Below are 19,357 nucleotides of genomic sequence, written 5' to 3'. Positions count from 1 at the left end.
AAAGAATAATTATTATGACCATTTTGAGGAGGAACAATTATTCTTCATTTTTAAATAATAGTTATTATGTTGGAATAACTATTCTTATAATAAAAATACAACCAAATAATTTAATAATTATTTTTTTTAAATAATTATTAAATTACAGTATATATTACAGTATTCTGCATCTAACATCTAAGAATGAAAGACATGAATTTCATTAAACTGTACGCACTCACATAAATTTCAAAACAAATTCTAATATTATTTATAAACTGAGTAAAATTCTCTACCATCATTTTTATGTTAAAAAATAAAAAAATAAAAACAAAAAACACCAACTATTGTGTGAGTTTGATGTGAAAGATGGGCTCCTTGCCATTGAGACTATAATGTTGGCATTGTCGATTTGGTTGGAAACATGAATTAAAGAGGAATATTTTTCTCCTCTAAAAGTCCAAAATTTGGACTTATCACAGTCTTTTCTACTCTCTATTATAGTAGGATGGTAGGAGTAATTGATTAATGTCCCTTCTAAAGGTTGTCCGTTAACAAAAGTCTTTCCCAAAACCAATAAACAAACAAATGGGATTATATGTTCATCCTTATAACCATAATCATAGTTACTTTTACTTCACTTTAAGCTAATGCTTGGAGTTGGAGGACTAAAATTATGATTTCATATGACATATCATGAGAGGGGCACTCCTCAAATATATAGTTCTATGAGAATTAAGGTTGAAATTTAAAGTTGAAAAAAACAATTTTAAATCTCAATTGTTTGATAAAAAGAATAAAAAGGTAAAAAGTGATAATAGTAAGAAATATGTGCATGGAGAATGGAGTAATTGCACCAGTGAAATGCAAAGTGGTCGATACCGTACTGGTACATATAACAATATCAAAATGCCAACGTTTTGTACCAGTTTAAATACCGGCCATGTAATGGCTATACCAACTGATTTCGGGCAGTACTGGCTGGTATAGGAAAAAAACTTTTTTTTTATTAGTTTTGTAATTTTTGAATTTTTTTAAGGACAGAATGGTAACTTATTTGCACAAACTTATTTGTATTATTTGTTTTCTAAGTATGCAATTAATAATTAAGCTTTCTATTTTTTATATTGTGTTTTTTTTCTTTTAATTGATGTTAAAGTCTAAAATCATGAATAATTTGTTGTGGATTAAGATAATATTTTATGGTAAACTTTTATATTTATTATAATACACACACATATATTTTTTTATTTATAGATATAAAAAATAACGATAAACCTGAAATGGTACATCGGTATTGACCGGTACTGAAATATATTGTTTCACTGGTCAAACCGGTACAAGCTTCCGATACAAGATTGACTCTTGGTGCAATGTCCTAACAAATGCACCCAATCTTAATCTGTTGAATGATATCCTCTTAATGATAAGTTGTGGGTGAGTAACTATAATATAATAACAATTAACAATCTATCCTATAAATTGAACAGTATAAAAATTATAATTAAAAAAAGGAAAGGAAATAAATAGGAAGTAAATAGAAAAAGTTCACGTTTTTAATAGTTAATTGAGCCGTAAGCAAGAAGGCAAGTTCATCATCTCAATGCCCTAAATCTTGTACAAAAATGTTTGATTTAACATACTTTTGCGGCTGTGTGGGAAAGAGTGTAGTCATGTACTAAGCATACCAATATAATATTACAATTTCGCTGCAATCCATGGCCAATTCCATTCCACGTTTTTACAATGAACCAATTGAAAGTCATCATCATTTATATATAGGACCCACTATGAAAATTTCTATAACAAATACTATTGACTTCCAAAAGTACAGCCTAATAAGTAAGCAAACAATAGTGACTTATATAAGGAGACTTCAGACTTGTAGTATTTTTCAACAACAAAGTCAGAAAACTCATGCTTGTCCTCAGATTTGATTTTAAACTCATCTTACATGGTTGAAAGGAATTTAATAATCCAAAATGTAATATATCGTATTAAAAAAAAAAGGATGTGGTTTATCTTTTTGAACTTATTTTCTATCAATGGCTGAGCCAAGTCCAGAAGCAATTGTTCCCTATACTCCTCCCCAAAGAACAAAAGCAAAACTTTAAGGAAGGAACCCCCCAAACCAAATAAATAAAAAATTTTAAATTTCACTATTCAAAATTCCTCCTAGCCGAACTTCAACCAATTTAATCTCTCATCTACAACAACAACAACAAGCCTTAATTCTAAAATTTTTGATCAACTATGGATCCTCAAAAGATAAATTAGAGTTGTTCACAAGTTTTTTTTTCTTTTCATTCCATTTCATTCTATATGGAATTATATTCCCTATTACTTCTTTAATTAATAAGTTTGATTTTAATACTCTTACTAATGTTATTTCGAGTCTTTTTCTACCTTTTTTTAATTATCTCAACTTGAAGCAACTTACGCTTTCTTATTGTTGTACTAATTGATCTTCTCTAAACATGACTAAATCATTTCAAGTGACTCTCTTTTATATTTTCATCAATAGGAACTCCTTCTATTTTTAAGCAAATTCTCTTATTTTGGATTTTCTAATAATTTTTTTATATGCTTTTCTAAATTGATCTCTTATATATTATATATGTAATGGGCTCTAAAAAAATTTCCTCCATCCCAACCAAGCCAACAAATAGTTTTGACGTGTTGTTGCATTTTTATATTCTTTTGTATCCAACCCATAATTACAATTAAAATATTTTACATTTCTAATTCTCTTTCAAAAGTTTTGAATTATGACACATACTCCACCCCTATTTGTAGATGAGTATTTGTTTAATTAAAGTGGTACACAATCTCTTTTCTCTCTCTTTTTTTTTTTTTTTTTTTTTTAAGAAATGACCATTTTTACAATAGTACCACGCTTTTTTTTGGCCTCCTATTATATGTCCTTTTTAAAAATTGAAAACAAAGATTCAGCAAGTACGAAGAAAGAGAAAGTCTATCATTTGACATTTGTTGATGTAACAAATTATTATAGTAGATAAAAAAGTTATATAAGTAATGAATTCAAATGAAAATCAATAAAAGCTTGTCAAACTCAACGGGTATAAAAGTATTGTCGAATTTTTTATATACGTAACATATTACTCAAAAAGAAATATTAGGCACTATACAAATCCATTCAAAGTCTAATCAGTTTTGTACTGCATGGATGTCGTAGCATTACTCATTTCAGATTTAAGTATTTTTTTGGTTAACTCTATGATTTATACAAATATGAAAGCCGAATGGTATTTTCTCAACATATTTGTAATCATACATTGTAACATGGATATGTTACTAATAAATTTTTTTTTTTGGAGAAAATATTAAAAAGTATTTGTAACTTAAGACAATTATATTTTACTCTATGAGAAAGTGGATCACTTATTATAGTTTAAGGATTTAGGGAAATACAATTTGTTAAATTTATCAGTAAACTATTAGTTATTTTTAAAGCTAAATCTACAACACATAACTAGAGCTAACACTTCTAATCTGCCCAATTCACCAAGTTGAAACATTTCAAACTTTCAACCGACTCACTGTTTTTGAAAGTTTGTGTGTCAGCAATTTTTCCAACCCGTCATTGACAGATCAATTGAAATTTTTTTCTTTTGACTTGCTGAATTCAACCCACACACATTCTTAAACCAAATATGGTTTCAAAGTTTTTGTCATTCTTAATATCAGGTGAGAATTTTAAAAATGATGTGTCAACTTTTCCTATTCAAACTAGTAGTTGTACAATCCAATAATATGTTTTTCAAAAATACACACACAATCTCAATTTAAAAATATAAAGTTTGTTTGGTTGTGTTATTTAAACAACAATTTATATTGTTTAAATAGTATAATATGTATTTTTACAATTATTTTTTACTCACACATATTTTTACAACACTTAAATAATGATATCAGACCAATATTATCAAATGGCTGGATTCTCTCAAAAATTCAAAAAAAGGAAATTCATATTTCTAATTTTAGCGGTTTGTTTTGATAAAAATGCGGCGGCTCGATGAGTGGAGCCGGTTTGAGAGCGGACCCAAAAAAGTAAAAAACAATGGAGCCGAATTCCACAGGAGCCGGGCCCAAGCTCACAGGCTAGACCACCACGCACTCCAAAACGTGCTTTATAGATTTGAGAAACAAAAGTTAAAAATAAAAAATAAATAAAAAAGAGGGTCTAGGGGTTTTGATGGGCCATAGATAGCCCAGTGGCAATAGTAGAGGGGTGAGTCATCACTATCTCTCTCCCTAAATTGCGAGCTGCCATTTGATAGGGACTGATTGGACTTGTTGCTTTTGTCTTCTTTCTTTCTCTCAATACTTCCCTCGTTGTCATCTCCATCTCCTCTCATTCTCTTCTTTTCCCAACTTGCCCTTACCCTTTTCTTTCAAACTCTAAAAATAAAATAGATATAAAGTTGTAAAAGAAATTTTAAAACTATATCGAAAATAATTATGATTAAGTAAAGATTAAATTCTAATTTTTTTTATTTGAGGAGATTAAATTTTTAATCATTTATTCAATAATTAGAGATTTTATCAATTAAGTTAATCAGAATATACAACAACGTTATAATCTAATTGCTACTTTTTATATGTATAATGACAATTCTAATGACAACAATAACATCCAGCTTTTAAATTCAAATTTCCGCTCTTAAATATTGATATATATAAATATGGTACTGTAATATTTTATTTTTTTATTTGGCCAAAATATTGATATATATATAGTTTTGTAATATTTTATTTGTTTATTTGGCCAAGTGGCAAGCTTTTGACATGACAAGAATAAATAAATGACCTTGATATGAGAACTCTCTAATTTAGAAAGGGTTAATTATTCTATGAATAGTTTTATGAGATACTCATGAATTTTACTTGTGTGACATATAAACAATTCAACGAGATACCTCCAAAGTCTTTTTTTTTTTTTTTTTTAATGAAATGCAAGATTTTATTGAAAAGAAGACAGCACAACTAAACAGCAGAACAACTACATAGCAGAAGGAAGACTTGCCTCCATCCTAAGTCTTAACCCATAGACTATATGTTTCAAAATTATTTTGGGCATTGGTTCTAAACTCTTGAGGTTTTTATTGTTTTTTCCTCTGCTTTTTCCCTCGTACTTTTCATGTAAGGCATCAAACTCCAATCTTGTATCTCATATTGACAACTACAAGATAATTTTGCTTGGAACCATTTTCTTTATACCATTTTAACTTTATGATAATTTGACAAAGCATGGCTTGATGCTTCTAGATGTCCTGCATGATCACTTTCCCTTATTCGACCTATTAGGCTATTACATACCTTTTCATCTCCTCTACCTTAACCGGCCAACGCTTAAAAGAAAAATCAAAGTGAAAAAATAATAATAATAGTACACCATCTTTTTCATGAACATTGAGATATTTTTTTTTCCCCTGTAACATTCTCTATTTCAATGGACCACACTCAATAGGCAGTTTCCTCATTTCGTGCATTGAAAGAAAGCAGAACACAGAAAGTAATAAGAAAAGTTGCAACCCTCTTGTCACATTTGTGATGGAACATCTAGATGCTTCTCTGTTGTCCTTTCATTTTTGTTGGCAAATTTCATTTTCATGTAGTAAGTGCTTAGGCTTGAATAAAATCGAGCATCCCATAATCAAGAATATGGTAAATAAGTTAAAGATAGTGTGTACAACTTCAACTAAGAAAATGGTACACAACTCAAGCCTTAAAGGATTGGTTGAGTGATTCTTAGATTTCAAGGAATCCAAAAAATCTTGGAATTAGATCTCATAACCAACACTTTGGAGCCACCGTTAAAAATGATCGCCGATAATTACCTAGCATACGTGGGATGAGGAGACTATGCACATCCAAGGAGTACTCAAGTGCACTAAGTTTATTGCAACCAAAAAAAAAAAAAAAGAAGCACAAATTGCAAAAATTTATCCAAGATACTTTTTTTCTATGAGAAACTGAAGTGATTGCTAAATAAGACACCAAACAATATATAAAACACCTTAAGTAACTCTTATTTAATATTATACCACCTAATAACTTTTTATTAGATTAATATTTTGAAAATCCCTATAATAAATTACAAGTTTTCTATGTTCTTAACACAAATGTTATAGTTCCTCTCAATAGAATGTTGTTTACTTATTAATCCATAAACTCATGCTTTGTATACAAGTTTAAAGTTCAAAAAAACTTGAAATTTTATCATTTTATAGATGAGATATTTATTTATCTATGATTGTTTTGATATATTTCATGCGTGTAAAGTATGAAGAGACAAAATAATTCAACAATGGATTTATAAAAAAAACATTAAATAAAAAGTTATTAAATAGTATAATTATTTATTGATTAAGATTGTAATAAATGTAATTCAAACCCAACCATTAAAAAGAAAAAGAGAAGAAGGTAAGGAAAAAAGGTTGTATCACTCATTAGTCATCACTCTCTCCCCAAGGAAGCATGATTCAATTGTACTTTTTTATGGTCACAGTAATCAGCTTATCCTCTCAACCTTCACTTAACCCAAAAAAATAACATATAATATATATATATATATATATATATATATATATATATATATATATATATATATATATATATATATATATAAAGACATTGTTGATGGTTACTTACTCATTTTATTTTGGCCTAATAAAATAAGAAAAAGACATGAATGTTTTTATTTAGGGTCTTATTAATTGCGACAAAGTACACTCGTTAAGATATAATTTTATAATGCAATTGAACTATTTTCAACCTAAAAAGTTTAACCGTTTAATATCAAATTATTTTATATTGGCCTAATCAAATGAGAAAAAGACATGAGTGTTTTTCTTTAGAGTCTTATTACTAGTGTCTAAGTACATTCGTTAAGATATAATTTTATAATGCAAACCACTTTTAACCTAAAAAGTCTAATCTTTTAGTATTATATGAGCATTTTTATTTAAAGTCTTATTAATAGCTCTAAAATACACTAGATAAATTATAATTTTATAGTGCAATCAAACCACTTTCTCAGGGTAGAAAGTCTAACCTTTTAGTATTAAAATTTGTTACTTCTTAATGGAGGTGAAATCCTTTGAAATTAACCAAAGTCTAACTTTTAGTATTAAGTTTTACTTTTACTTATCAAAAAAAAAAAACTCTTTTTTTCTTTCTCGAAACAAAAGTATTAACAGGGACATTAAGGTCAATTCAAGTTGAGCTTGTCCACTCTTTTAAGCAGAAAAGAAAACCTCCTGTCTTTTCACCCAGCTCCTTAGAGTTATAACCCCATCAAAGCTCTCCATCCCAGAGAGAAGAATCTCTCTCAGTCTCTCTCTCTGTCTCTCTCTCTCTCTCCCTCCATAAAGTGTTTCTCACTTTTGAACTCTCCCATCCCAAACAATATACTCTTGCCTCTTTCACACACATACACACAGACCAGAGTTTCTTCAATCTCTGCTAAGAAATTACATACTTCTCTGACACACTAAAATTACTACATGGTGATGGGTGTAACCTCTTGCAGCTCTTAAACTTCCCACATTACATTGATCCTCCTCAGAAAAAATGTCAAAGGTTGTTGCCTTTTCTTTCTAGAATATGACCGTTTAGAGTACCTCTGGGATTTTTAATACAGAACTGGAAAAAAGTAAAAGATTAACACACACAAAAAAGCAAAGCTATGGCTGGTAGTAAAGTCTATGGAGGTGCTTCAAACATGAGCGCTTTACTTCAAAACGAAAGGCTTCCTTGTTCTTCTGAGGTTCTTGAGCCTATCTGGATTCCCAGCTCTGAGCCTTCTTTTCATGGTAATTTTCTCAACTTCTGGTGCAGTTTTTGTCTTTGGCTTTTAGGCCTTCTGAGCTATTATCAGCTACTTTGCTTTGGGGTTGTTGCTCTTTTTTTTTTTTTTGTTTAAGGTTTAACAATCTCTGGGAATATTTACTAATGGGTGTGTGTCTTGGTTTGATTGGTTACTTTTGATTCTTGGAGTTCATATTTGTCGGTCTTGATTGTTTCCCATTTTTCATTGTATTTGATCTTGCCTTTTATCATGGTTTTTTGGTTTCTTTGGTGAAAGTCAAATATGTGTTTGATTGTTTTGGTTGATGAAAGAGTAACCTTTTTTTATCTTACATATTGAGAAGTAGAGGTTAAAGCTTTTATAGTGTCTCACATTAACCTCTGGGTGTATGTTTGATTTCTTTGGTGAAATTCAAATATGTGTTAGATCATTTTGGTTGCTGAAAAAGTAACCTTTTTTTATCTTACATATTGAGAAGTAGAGGTTAAAGCTTTCATAGTGTTTCACATTAATCTCTGTGTGTATGTTTGGTTTCTTTGGTGAAATTCGAATATGTGTTTGATTATTTTGGTTGCTGAAAGAGTAACCATTTTTTTCTTACATATTCAGAAGTAAAGGTTGAAGCTTTCTTAGTATCTTGCATTAATTTCGTGAGAATTTGCTCTGGGTGTGGTTGATCTGTATACAATATTTCTGGGACTAGTCCTGGTAGATCATATTTAGTGTTAGTAGTAGATGCTGAGGTTATTAATTTCATTTGCTTTGTTTATCAATCAAAATGAAACAAAGTGGGATAGTGCATCAAATTCTTCCCTTTTTTATATGTGGCAAAACATTAAATGAGAAGCACCTAATATACTTTTGGATTACCCATCTGTGAATTTAACATATAATGTAACAAATATCAGAATAAAAACAAAGTAATTCGAAATTTTTTTATGACCATCTAACTCTAGGTGCCTTTTAATTCAGCTTCAAAATCAATTGTCAATTTTGAGAATGTCAATGGAGGAGACACCACAGCTAGGCCATTTTTCCAACAGCTAGATAAAGATGAAAGTGTTGATGAGGATTATGATGGGTGCTATCATCAACCTGGAAAGAAAAGGCGGCTTACAGTGGATCAAGTTCAGTTTCTTGAGAAAAATTTTGAGGTGGAAAACAAGCTTGAACCAGACAGGAAGATCCAACTTGCAAAGGATCTTGGTTTGCAGCCTCGGCAAGTTGCCATATGGTTTCAAAATCGGCGGGCTCGGTATAAGACTAAACAACTTGAAAAGGACTATGACTCATTGAAAGCTAGCTATGATAAGCTCAAGATTGACTATGACAATCTACTCAAGGAGAAGGAAAGCTTGACAAGTGAGGTAACTCTTAATTAGAATTAGTGATGATTAAATTCATCATTTCTTTGACCGTTTAAGCTTTTAATATTATTGGTAATTTATCATGATATGATAGTCCTAATTTCGAGCCCTGTTTCCACTATCTCTCATTTAAAAGTCAAAAATCCGTTGTGTTATTCTTTAGTTTGATCTGAGCTACATCCTAAAGATGGAATTATGATTCGCTGTTTAATGTGCAACAGATAAACTCCTTGAAGGACAAATTGCTCATTAGAGAGAATGCAAAAGAAAATGTGGAACCACTTGATGCCACAAAGTCATCAAATGCAGAACCAACCCAAGAACCAATTTCAAATGCGGTTTCTGAAAATGTGTCCAATGTGCCAATATTGGTGTGTAAACAAGAAGATGCCAGTTCAGCCAAAAGTGATGTCTTTGACTCTGATAGCCCACATTACACCGATGGGAACCATTCTTCATTGTTAGAGCCCGCAGATTCATCCCATGTATGTGAACCAGACCAGTCTGATTTCTCACAAGATGAAGAAGATAATCACAGCAAGATCCTCTTGCCCCAAACATGCTTTCCAAAACTTGAAGATGGCTGTAATGATGACCAGCCTGTGAGTTATTGTAATTTTGTAATCCCAATGGAAGATCAGCCCTTTTGTTTCTGGAACTACTGAGCTATATCATATGTCACATTAGCTTCTAAATTTCTAGGTAGTAATAGCAATGTTTTAAGTTTTCAGTTGTAATTATGGTTAACAAGCAATAAAATCCAATTACCTTGTCCTTAAGTTTGTCATTGTTTCTTTGAATAAAAGTTCTCTTTTATCTCAATTATTATATGATACACCAACCACTGTTTACCACATTTGTTCCCTTAACAATGTTAACAATCAAACTCATGGCCTAGCCTAATGATGTCATCAATCACTATAAAAAGCCTTAGGAACTTATGTGTCACACGGAATCAATCACAAAAATGTAATTAAATGATGTTAATGAATAATGATTAAAATTTTCAAATTTCACTGTATATGATTTACAAACTGACATGACACAGCACAACAAAATAATTAAATATATATATTTAAGGGGATGCTAGAAATATTATAAATTTCTTAATATTATTGAAATAACACTAATGAATTATATTTATTGTTACATTAATTTATAAGCATTTTTGCAGAATATAAAGTATATCATGACATTTGATTCTCAAAACAAAAACATCATGACATTTGATTTGTGTAGTGCTTCTTTGCTTAGTCTAGTTAGCATATCTATATAGCCTAACATGTTTAAGAAATAAACCATCTTCTTATTGCAGTAATTCATGTATAAATGGTGGGGGCTTTCTTATTATTATTATATAGGCTCCACTAATGAACTTTAATGCATGTTCAACTATTGGAGCATGCAGGGTTTTAATATGTTTCACTTTGAAAATATTGTCATAAAGCATATAATAAAATGGAATTTAATTACGGCAAGATATGACATAAACATTCATGTTTAGGAAGTAAAGTCCAGAAAATGTACAAATTTTTTATAACAGCCTGACAAACCCATTTGAATCATAGCAAAGTAATTGAAAAAAAAAAAAAATATATATATATATATATATGTATGTATGTATGCATGTATGTATGAAAAGGATAGTGAATACTCAAAAAGAAAAGTCAAGAATTTGGTATGGTTCATCTTCAATAAGTTCATATATTAGGGAGGACTTTTGAGGCCCCTATAGCTTGTTGAGGATGTTGACAGCTTTGGTTTTTGAGTTCTAAACAATTCAGTCTCTGTTTTTTTTTTCAAATCCAAGGATTGTTTATTCAATGAGATTGCGTCTGTTACAGAATATCTTAGCTGATACAACTCAGTTTGCCAATGGAAAAACTTGGTAGAAAATGTCTCCCTCAAGATACGATCTTTGTAATATTTTATTTTATATGATAGACTATGCATTGCACCATGTCAGGAATACATCTACAAATGGAGGGATTTCAAAATGGACGATTGTAATTGGTTTGTCACAATTCACGTGAAAGTGTTCCTACTTTTTCATAACTCTTGAATTTGTTATAGTGGATTAGGAATATCACGAAATATTTAAAATTTTATTCATTTTTTTTTCAGTGATCGCATGGCCAGGAACAGAACCATGTACAAGCTGAGTGTGCCCCCTCCCCCAAATTTTTTTAAAATATTAAATAGTAGGTATATATTTAAGATTTTAGAAAATAAGCTCAAGAAAAATTATATTTGCCTCCTCAAGAAAATTATATTTGCCCCTCTCGACTTCAAATCCTAGTTCCGTTCCTGCGCATGGCCATCGTGTCGATGAAGCAGATGCTGAGACACGCCATGAGGCACATGCTACTCACCATGATCACGGAACAACATCTCCACAAACATGACTACAGCTTGGCTTCAAGCCTAGATTTAATTTTAAAATTTAGAGGGATAAAATTACAATTAATATATTTGTTTTCATACAATTATAGACATATATAGACACACATGTTATGCACGATGTGCTTAATGCATACACATTTATATATAACTCTTAAGACCAATCTAGATAATGTGAGTTGCAGTTACCTCAACTAGTAAAGTCTCTGATGGTTGAATAAGAGATCTGGGGTTCAATCCACACTTACACCAAAAACTGATTGGTGTCTTGGTCTGATGACAAAGAGCGTTCATCAGGAGTGGACGCCATAGGTTGAAACTCTCTCAAAAAAAATCTAGATAATAAAACGACAAAAATGTAAATATTATGTGGTATATAAAAAAAAATATAACATATCTATTATATTGTGTTTATTTATTAGGGATTTTATATATGTATAAGTTGTGTTATTTATTTATTTATTTATTATAATCTTCATTTAAAAGACTTTTGTTTCATTAATTTTTAATCCTCTTTTTAGCAACTTATTAACATTAATAAACATGATAAAATAAAATAAAAAATTTCTACTTTTTTATTATTTAAAGCTTGACATAAAAAAATATTTAACAAAAACATTAGAAAAAAGAAAAAGAGAAAACTAAAAAAAATATTTTTAAAAATAAGAAGAGGAAAAGGGAGGAGAGATTTAGGTAGGGCTGGGGGAATTGTTCCCCTCAACCCCCTAGCTTCGCCCCTGTGTATATTTTAATATGGGTGAGATTTGTATCCAGTGCACTAGAGTATTGGATGGACACGAGGCTAACACGTGGTCATTTTAAGACACATGTTATGTCAGTATTGCCTCCAGTTCACAAAAGCATTAGAGAGAAGCCAAACCTTTCAAAATAAATGAATTGGATTTGGTTATATCATTAACAACATAAATAGATATGAAAACAGTGATAATCAACATTTATTTAAATCTTGATTATATAATAAAATCTAATTTACTTATTTTAAGATAGATGAAGTTCGCCAAGTTTTTATGACTTTTGTTTTGTGGGTTTGGAATTGAGGGAGGAAAAATACAAAAAGTAACACTCAAAAGCATAAAAACTAATCTACACTAATTCAATTCGAGCAATGCAAACTCAGTGAGGCATCTCGCTCAATACAGTAATCGATCTAACTTCTAAACTAATCCTAATGTTATTTTTTTATCACTAAACTATGCTGAGGATAACAAGTGCAGATTCTTTTCAATCTTTTTCCGAGTCCCTCTTCCTTTATGCCATTCTTCTTTTCATAAGTCATAACCATGAAATCTTGCCATTGAATTTCACCGTAAACCAAACAGTTATTAGTCTTTTCTTTTTTAACCAACGGTAAAGAAGCATGTGTGAGTGTGACCAAGTTTTATGTCTCAATAAATCTATATTCATAACATATAAATTTTTACAATTTATTAAAGTGTCAAACTCCAATAATTGGATGAAAAAAATGATAATAGTGATACATTCATATTCTCATTAGTCACAACTTATCAGTTTAATATGATATGAAAATATTGGGATGATAGTATTGCTTTGTATTTCTTCATTTCCTCATCTAAAATTGCTCCGCATGTCATGTACATAGGTCATGTTGAGCATTAAATGGACTTTTTTTTTTTTTAAGAAGACATTTTATTTTCAATAAAACAAATGGGTAGAATTTTGAAAACCCGATACTATGATAATAATTATTCCAAAAAAAAAACTCTAAATAATCATAATCGAATATTGTTTATTAAACTAATTGTAGAGTGTAGACACAAGCTGCCACATTTTTCTTTGACACCCAACCATACAACTTCCTCCAATTGGGAGTCATAAATTACAACAAAAGCTAAGATAATTTTGTCCTCATGATGTCTAGGAACCTTTCCTCAAGCTTTCAATCAAGTTCATGAAATTTAGGAGGAAAAAAGTGCCAAAAGGTGAGAAATAGAGGCATTAAAAAAATACAAGATCAGGACAAAAGCCGCCAGAACACGTTGAGATTTGGAATTTAGAAAGTCAATAAAATCAAACTTTTCTTCGTCTTCAAAGTCTATCAATTCAATTTTTTAATTACAAATTACAAATGTTCATTGGTCATATTCAAGCCCAAAAAAAAAAAAAAACCACAAAGTTTTAGTGGATATGAACGCATCTTTGCATTTAATATTTGTTAATTTGTTTGCAATACAAAGTTAGGTATGATCTTGATAAATGCTTTTAAAAAGAAATATATTTCCTTTTTGTGTTGTATTAAAATATATGTTGTATAGCTTTTCAAAAAATATATATATGTTGTATATCCCATCAAATATATATATATATATATATTGCATTTTTTTTTTTAATTCAAGAACATATTGAGGATAATGTGGACAAAGGTTTTTTTTAAAAAAATTTTTAAGCAATAGTATATGTTCATTATTAATAATGGAACTATGGGGATTCTTTGATTCTTTCCAATCCGGAATTCCCGAAAAAAAAAAGGAAAAAAAGAAAGAAAGTTCTTGTTTTTCATTTCTTTTATATTATCTCCACATTCTTTTCCAAAAAAAAAAAAAAATTCATATGAAAATAACCCAATAAGCAAATAGCTATACTTCTATATTTTTATCAATAAGTTAATGATCATATCATTTCAAGCATTCTTGTCTACTTGTAGAAATACATGAGTGTACGACAATTAGTTGAGAAATATCAGTACTGGCCGTCATTAATATTTGCAGTTGCAGAGACAAATAAATTCAAGACAATGGCTCAAGTTGAAAAACAAACTTAGACCAATGAGAACTGCCAAAAATTCATGATGACATTGCCGTATACAACAACATCTTTTGGTGAAATGTGGGCTAATCAATATGTGCATAAACAACCGAAAAGTTCAGTTTGGACCACATGAATTTTAACCATTGGTAATAGAATTGAGTACGTATTTTGATGAAATCTCATTTGAAGTTTAGCCAAAAAAATGGGGAAAAGAAAGATTCGAGTTTGTAGGCTCCAAAACTTTTTGTACAATGTTGAAAATGGAGCAGTATTTGTTTATCTTAGGCTGATTAGGCTATCATTATTAGATCAATAGCTCTGTTAAGCTACAGTAATATATACAATGACAACCTATAAAGTGACAAAATTAGGTAAGTGAAAAATTGGGTGCATTGTTTCGAAAGTTTTGGTAGATTGTAAAAACTCAATTTACACCCGTTAACTTTACTCAATTGTCATTTTAGTTCATTAAATTTGAAATTTGTCATTTTAGGCCAATAAATTTGCAAATCCAATAAAGAAAACCAATGGGATGAATTAAGTCGACCTTGTGTGAAAGATGGTTTGGGCTTCTGAAAATTCAAACATATGAATGAAGTTTTGCTTGCAAAAATGGGCTTGATTGGATAGGTTTTAGGTGAAATTTCTTCAAGTTAAGTATTGCAAAGTTGAATGGATTGAGGGAAAAAGAAGTAGATCAATTTCTGGCTCCGAGTCCTAGCATGGAGTTGAGAGTTGTAGGAGAAAATTTTGAGAAATATAGATGCTATGCAGTAGGACGGTAGGGAATTGGTGTATTGCAAGATCCTTAAATTTCATAGGCGGCTTCAAACCTACTCCAAGATCAAGGAAAATTCAAATGCTAGTTTCGAATTTAATAAATCTAGAGAGTTATAGTTGGGACTAGTGGAAACTATAAAACTTTTTTTAGCGAGGAGTCAATAGAAGCCATAAAGAAAATCTAAAATCTCAAAGTGTGCAGCCTTGAATAGATTTTTAGATTAGGTTGAGAAATTGAGTTGGTTTTTCGATAAAGTCTGCTTTCGATATGAACAAACATGAAGATGTAATGCTCATGGAGGAAACTATGAAGCAACGAGCTTAATGAGAGGCTTAAGTTACTATTGTGGAGAGTAGCCGTAGCCCGTAGGTGCATTTCCTTTGAAATGCAAGACTAAGGCTAAGGGCTATCCTACGAGTGAAAATTTCTCAAATCTGTGAGATACAAAAATAGAATAAAAAATATGCGCAAAAAAAAAAATTATACAAAACATTATTTACATAGTTCGGCAATTTGCCTACATCCACGGAATTGTAGAGATTTCACTATTTATAAAGAAAGATAAAAAATGCGGCAGTATCATTTTTTCTCTAAAAACATAACACACCAAACTCTAATCTCCAAAACAATAGTTTTTTTTTTCTTTCGATTCTGCACATATGGTTCACAATAGACCCAAGTCTTTGCTCCATGGACTAAGCCTTAGAAAATCTCCTATTAAAAACCATAACAATTTTATTTCAGATCGAATCATAATCTGGATTAAATATAACTAGTCTCTACAAAACACAACAAGAAGTTCTTTGTGTTTTTTATAAGACATAAAGGGAAATACAAGTCCATCTATTTATGGCTGCTTTGATACAAACTGTGACTTAAATTTCAGTTAGCTCTAGGTTTACCCGAGTATTCAGATGGTCCAACTTTTGGTTGATCATTTTGCCTATCTTGTTGCTAGTAATTGGATCAAATTCAATGTAGATGTTGCATGAGATAAGATGAAAGCAAGTGTAGAAGTTAAGCAAGAAACATTGATGATGAATTTGTTAATGCTTGGGGTGAAGACTACTAATTGTTGCTTAGCACAAGACAACAAAAGCATTAGCATTGAAATGGGTTGCAGATCAAGTGATTAGTTAAGGGTTCAAGCAAGCCATTTAAATACTTCATCGATGCAGTGATGGACTCCTCAAATCCGCCTAGATGGGATTTGTTGCAATTAGTGGATGAGATTAGAGGCCTAGTGCATTGTTAATCCTAATTATAACTTTTTTCTTTTTGTTTAGGTGGATCCATAAAGATAAGAATAAAGATGCAAATTCCCTAACCAAAGGGGTTTTTGAGGCTCAAGCCCTTCGAAAAAGGGTTGTTGATGCCTTGGTCATTCATAGGCTGAGTGTGAAATGTTTTGTTTTTGTTTGTTTGTTTTTTTTGTATTTTAAAAAATCTTTATGAAAATGGTCATTTTCTTTAGGTAAAAAAGAGTAGTACTTAGGTTAAAACTAAAAATAAAATTTAAACCAAAAAAGGGGCCAATAATTTGAAAAAAGCGCAACCTAAAAATTGTATTTGTAACATACGTCTGGTTAACGGTGTCCTAAAAATTATAATACCATTTTAATAGAAAATATAAAAATTTGTAAACAAAGTTAATTACATTTTTATTTTATTTTTAAAAATATTTTTAAATCATTGATTAACAAATGTCATTAAAATATTATATAATTTTTATCAAGCTTTTCAAAGAAAAAAAAAAAGTGTTTCTGGGAGCAAGATATGACCCATTTCACTTTCACCAAAGCTAAAGAAAAACAAAAAAGACAACCATAGACAACACGCCAAGTGTAACACAAGTCCTTGAAGTAACATATTTTTCTTGCTTACAGCCGACGATCTCCACCACAGTACATGAAGCCGACAATAGTTGTCAGCCACGTGTCCACTTTGATTACAACAAGTTCAGATCTACGGCCCAGGTGTCCCCATCAAAGATGCCACGCAAACCTAGAGAGCAATCATGGCAGAAACTTGACGGGCTGGGCCCCCATACTGAAAGCCCACTAGCATATATATCACAAGAGACGTGGCAGCTAATCCATGGTGGAGCTAAGAGAAAGGTGGGGGGCCCGATACACAGAGTATCACTTTTCTTTCATTCTTTTCAAGGAGGGTACACGATTGGGATGTGTGATGTTTTTGAATTGGGGCCCATGGGCCAAAAGCCTCAGAGATGGGCTTTGTTTGGAAGTGATAGCACACGAGTGTCTATTTCTGATTTTTACACGCATATGGGTCTCTCGCTCTCTCTCATGGGCCCCATACTCCACGTGCCTTCCACGCCTTCATGTCACCTCATTCAAACACAAATTGTATGATGACATGTGAATGAAAGAGAGAGGGAGGAGATAGGTTATATACTTATATTGCACAAATTTTGTTACAATTCTCTTATAAAGCTCGGTTTTGAGCCGATGTTTATTACTTTTACATAAGTTCATCATTTTTTTTTTTCATTATTATAATTGATCCTATCAGAATTGTGATAAAAATTGTGCCCATGATCTTTTTGGCTGCATAGATCCAACATATTTTTTATCATATTAGAATTGAAATAAAAATTGTATTTTTTTAGGTAGCCCATATAGTAGGTTGTTAGAAAAGAGGTCTTAGAAGTTGGAACCCATGTATGGCCCATAAGAGAGCTACAGAAATGTAAAAAAGAAAAAAGGGTGTTTATGAGTGTGTGTGGCTGAATTGAGTTGAGAATCACAAGATGAGGCCTTTTTTTTTGGCTTTTATTCTATTGCAAGCAAATTATGTTGGTCCCATGGCTGATCATAGTTGGGGTTATTAAAAGGTTATGTGATATAACTTGACCAGAATTGGCTCCGACATGTAGTAATTGGGTCTATTAACAGGTCAAGCTGTACGATATAAACTTGACCAAAATTGGCTCCGACAAGGGGCAATTGGGTTTATTAATAGGTGAAGTTGTGTGATACAAACTTTACCAAAATTGGCTCCAGCAAGTTGTTGAAAATGGACAAGACTGAAGTTTTGAGCCTTTCGTTTAAATTTTTGTTGTAAGCAGGAATCTCAAATTGATTCAAACAACTGTGATTTGTCAAAGTTGGGCTGAAAATCATAGCTCAAGTGTGGGTGACGCAACCTGAGTAGTCCAACACTATTTGTTTGCTACCCCAATTAGGTCCCTCATGCCTAATATGTTTGACATTTTATATGTTATTGAAGGTATAAATATGTATGAATCGAGTGTCTGTTTCTTCCATAAAGTTAGGAATAGTTTTTTTTCGGAAAATCTTTATTGATGTTCAAATTGTTGGTCAGTAGTTACTCAACATTGTCTACAAGAAAAACTATTTTTCACCCTTCTTTTCTTTTCTTTTTTCCCTCTTCTCACTTTATCCTTGGAAGTTGGAAGAGTGCATCTGAGTTTTTTTGAGTGTTTTATGAATAAATACAGAGATGTATTTTGATATGTACTATTAATATATTAATTACAATATAAGGGAATTGCAAGTTGCAATGTATTAAGAAACACTAGCACTAGTAAGAATCAAAAAATATTTTTAAGATTCTCTTCATCATCATAATGAGCATGCGGCACCACAGGAGGAGGCAGGCCATCCAATCTGTCATATAGGTCATTGTAAGTTGCTCTCATTTCTTCATTGCCTTGATTCACACGTAGCTCCAGAAAATACCTCATCTTAAAATAGTAGACTTGAAATCGAATCATGTCCACACACATGAAACGAATCTCATAATTTGTCAAATTTGGGCTTAAGAACTTAGCTCTAGTGTGGGTGACCTAGCCTGAATAGTCCAACACTATTCATTCTTTGAGGCAATCATGCATTTTATGCTTCACATTTTACAGGTTATTGAAGCTGCAATGAGTCAAAATGTCTATTTCTTGCAAAAAGTAAGGAAGAGTTTGTTTTTGTAATTTTTTTTCCAGAAAATCATTAATGATGTTCATAACGTTGGTCAGCAGATGCTCAACAATATCTATATCCAGGGATGAGTGATCTATAAATGTCGGTCATGTAACTAATTGGACTACTGAATTGGCAGAGAAAAACCATACTTCAACCTTCTTTTCTTTCGCTTTCCCCCATCCTCTCACAGTATCCTGGGAAGAATGAATCCAAGTTCATCTATAGTGTCAATAAATGTTCATCTTAT

General features: G+C 31.1%; 1 protein-coding gene across 1 annotated transcript; it reads left to right on the top strand.

The window, feature by feature from the left end:
• Positions 1-7,272: 7,272 nt before the first annotated feature.
• Positions 7,273-9,959, top strand: LOC142627747 (uncharacterized). Its single transcript, XM_075801625.1, has 3 exons — positions 7,273-7,817; positions 8,786-9,180; positions 9,402-9,959. The coding sequence occupies exons 1-3, from the start codon at positions 7,691-7,693 to the stop codon at positions 9,843-9,845; spliced, it is 966 nt and encodes a 321-aa protein (XP_075657740.1). The 5' UTR covers positions 7,273-7,690; the 3' UTR covers positions 9,846-9,959.
• The last annotated feature ends 9,398 nt before the right edge of the window (positions 9,960-19,357 follow it).

This window comes from Castanea sativa, chromosome 3 (genome assembly GCF_040712315.1).
Source record: "Castanea sativa cultivar Marrone di Chiusa Pesio chromosome 3, ASM4071231v1".
Classification (NCBI taxonomy): domain Eukaryota; kingdom Viridiplantae; phylum Streptophyta; class Magnoliopsida; order Fagales; family Fagaceae; genus Castanea; species Castanea sativa.
This window is presented reverse-complemented; position numbering and strand designations above follow the sequence as displayed.